Here is a 2,732-nt window from a genome sequence, read left to right as displayed (position 1 = left end):
TATCATCCACCACTTCTTCTTACTTAAACAAGTACCAAAACAAAGCGAACACAGACAGCAACAACATTCAATACAAACTCTTAAAAGAACATACATAAGATAATAATATGTCAACAAAATAAACAAGATAAGATAGTTTAGACTATTAGCCATAAGTGCTTAAACATAAAATTAAATATCAATCTCAACCGGGTATCTGTCCATACAGTCTTCCCATGGACTGTTAGCTGAAGGTTTAACGTCTCGCAGAGCCACCCAGACTGAACTGTTACACTTAAAACCTGATCCCAAAGCAATCTGCCAAATCCTATCTCCTTCCTTCATCCTTCCTTTAGCTTCTGTATAAGCTAACTCATACCAAATTGAGCTCGAAGAAGTATTACCAAACCTGTGTAGTGTCATTCTTGATGCCTCTACGTGTAACGGAGAAAGCTTAAGATTCTTCTCTAGCTCATCTATAAGAGCTCTTCCACCAGCGTGGATACAGAAATGCTCAAAGGCAAGCCTGAAGTCTGGTGTATAGTTCTTCAACTCTGGCTTGAAATACTTCTTCTTGACAAAAGTAATAAAGAAAGCAAGCTTCTCTTTCAATGGAAGAACAAGAGGACCCAAAGTTGCAATATTGATCTTAAGAGTCCTTGCTGCCACCATTGGCAAATTCTTTGTCAAGGTAACTCCAATTATGCCATCTTCATCTTCTTCTTGCGTTGCACACTCGAAGGACCTATCATCAGATCCAGTATGTATCCGTACCGTGTGAAGGAGCTGGTATTTTGCGCGTGCACGGTCTCTAGATCTGTTGGAAAGCAGAACCGCACCACCACCAAGCCGGAACAAGCAGTTTGTAACAAGCATTGATTTGTTTTTCCCCAAGTACAAGTTCTGAGTGATGTTCTCTGTGCTTACTACAATAGCATAAGTGTTCCTATGAACTTGTAGTAATCCCTTGGCGGCATCAACAGCTATAACTCCAGCACTACAACCCATTCCTCCAAGGTTCAAACTCTTGATGTTGTCTCTGAGTTTATACTTGTTCACAATCATGGACGCGAGTGATGGAGTTGGATTAAACGTGCTAGAGTTCACCACCAGGATACCGATATCATCAGGTTCTACACCGGTGTTGTGAAAAAGATTGTCAAGAGCTCCGAATATTACTTCTTCCGTCTCTTTTCGTGAAGCACCCAGGCCTTGCTGAAGCGGGAAGCACTGAAGACCTTCTGGGATGTACGTTTCTTGACCAAGACCGGAACGTTCAAGAATCTTTGCCTGGAAGTCAACTAAATAGTCGTTCTCTTTGTTCTTCCAACACATGCCTGCTTCTCTTGCACGTCTCGCGTGTCCCATTAGCGTTTGAATACTGACCTTGAGATGCGACGGTGGGAGATAGCAGGAGAAGTCAACAAGGTAAACGGGTTTAGGTCGGGTTAACATGTAAAGGATCCACACAAAACCAACAAGAAACGATAGAAGGCTTATGGTTTGGAGGTTGTTTTGTATTTGGTGGAGGAAGAAGTTTTGGAGATCATCTAAGTTGATCTCATATCGTTTCATGGCTAATGCTGCCATTGAAGAGATGAAGAAGATCTTTAAGATAACAATCTTCAAGTTCTTCATTGAAGATAACCTTAAGAATAAAAAAGAGAGGACAGAAAAAAAGTCTTGTTTAGGTGTTTACTCTTTGGTTCTATTTTAAGTTGTGCTGTGACATTTTGTTCAAGCTGGCTCTGTTTACATATACAGAAAGTTGAGAGTGAATCAAGAGAGTGATGACCATACGTATTAATTATTCTTTCTCCTTGTTGTATTCTAACCCAAACTACCCAAGGTTACATTTATATTTTAAATATTGGGTCTTCAGAAATCACAAGTAAAGAAAAATATCAGAACACAATTTTAAATTCGAGACAAAAATAAATAATTGGCGCTTATATTACACTTGAAACTTGAATTGTAGCACTTAACTAAGTATACTTCGTGTGCATTAGATTTCTCAACATATATCAGAAATCTAGTGCTTGTTTTCGTTCTGATCATAATTATTATTTTGTAGGATAAACAAACGTTGATAATCCTCATTATTTAGGTATAATTTAGGACTATAAAATGAAAGATGAAGCCGCACCTATTTTTTGTCGTATCTCTTTGAGTTATTACTAAAGAAACAGTGTATTTAGATAATGCTATATTTATGGAGTATCTACCCACATTCATGAGTAATAAATAGGAGTGACGAAACAATCAACTACCTCATTTTACTGCCGTCGGTCGTATACTTCTAACTATATATGTGCTTCAAATACCATAAACATGCCATTACAAGCTAATGTAGCCTTCTACGTACTTTTAGAAGAAAAAAATTATATTACCATCCATTACATATTCGTCCATCCTTGGGTAGTTTGGGTTTAAGCTTATTCAATTTGATTTAGGATGTTAGTTGTTTTAGTTTTTTAAAATCGGTTATTGTGGCCTTTGTAGGGTGGATTTTGTTCTAAATTTAAAACACACACTAGAAATGATTCGAGTTTCATTAATTCACAAAATGTGATTTACAAATTGTTTATTTTCAAGACTAAACTAATGTAATGGAACTAATGATAATTTGCCAAGTGTCAATAAATTAACCATAAGTATCTCAAACAAAACTTGTAAGTTATTGTTGGAGTAGCACAATAACCATAAAAATATTCTAGTTTCCGTTATGAGATGATGTATGCGCTTAGACCCAT

At 37.0% G+C, this 2,732-nt stretch overlaps 1 protein-coding gene across 1 annotated transcript; it reads right to left on the bottom strand.

Moving 5' to 3' along the window:
- On the bottom strand, positions 1-1,777 carry LOC104747352 (3-ketoacyl-CoA synthase 8-like). Its single transcript, XM_010468981.2, has one exon. It carries the CDS (start codon positions 1,615-1,617, stop codon positions 172-174), a length of 1,446 nt encoding a protein of 481 aa, XP_010467283.1. The 5' UTR covers positions 1,618-1,777; the 3' UTR covers positions 1-171.

The sequence above is a fragment of the Camelina sativa genome, chromosome 15 (assembly GCF_000633955.1).
Source record: "Camelina sativa cultivar DH55 chromosome 15, Cs, whole genome shotgun sequence".
Classification (NCBI taxonomy): Eukaryota; Viridiplantae; Streptophyta; class Magnoliopsida; order Brassicales; family Brassicaceae; genus Camelina; species Camelina sativa.
Note: the sequence above shows the minus strand (reverse complement) of the source record. Positions and strands in the feature narration are given on the sequence as shown.

Coding starts and splice junctions, on each gene's coding strand:
- LOC104747352 (XM_010468981.2), bottom strand. CDS start 1,617: ATGAAGAACTTGAAGATTGTTATCTTAAAGATCTTCTTCATCTCTTCA.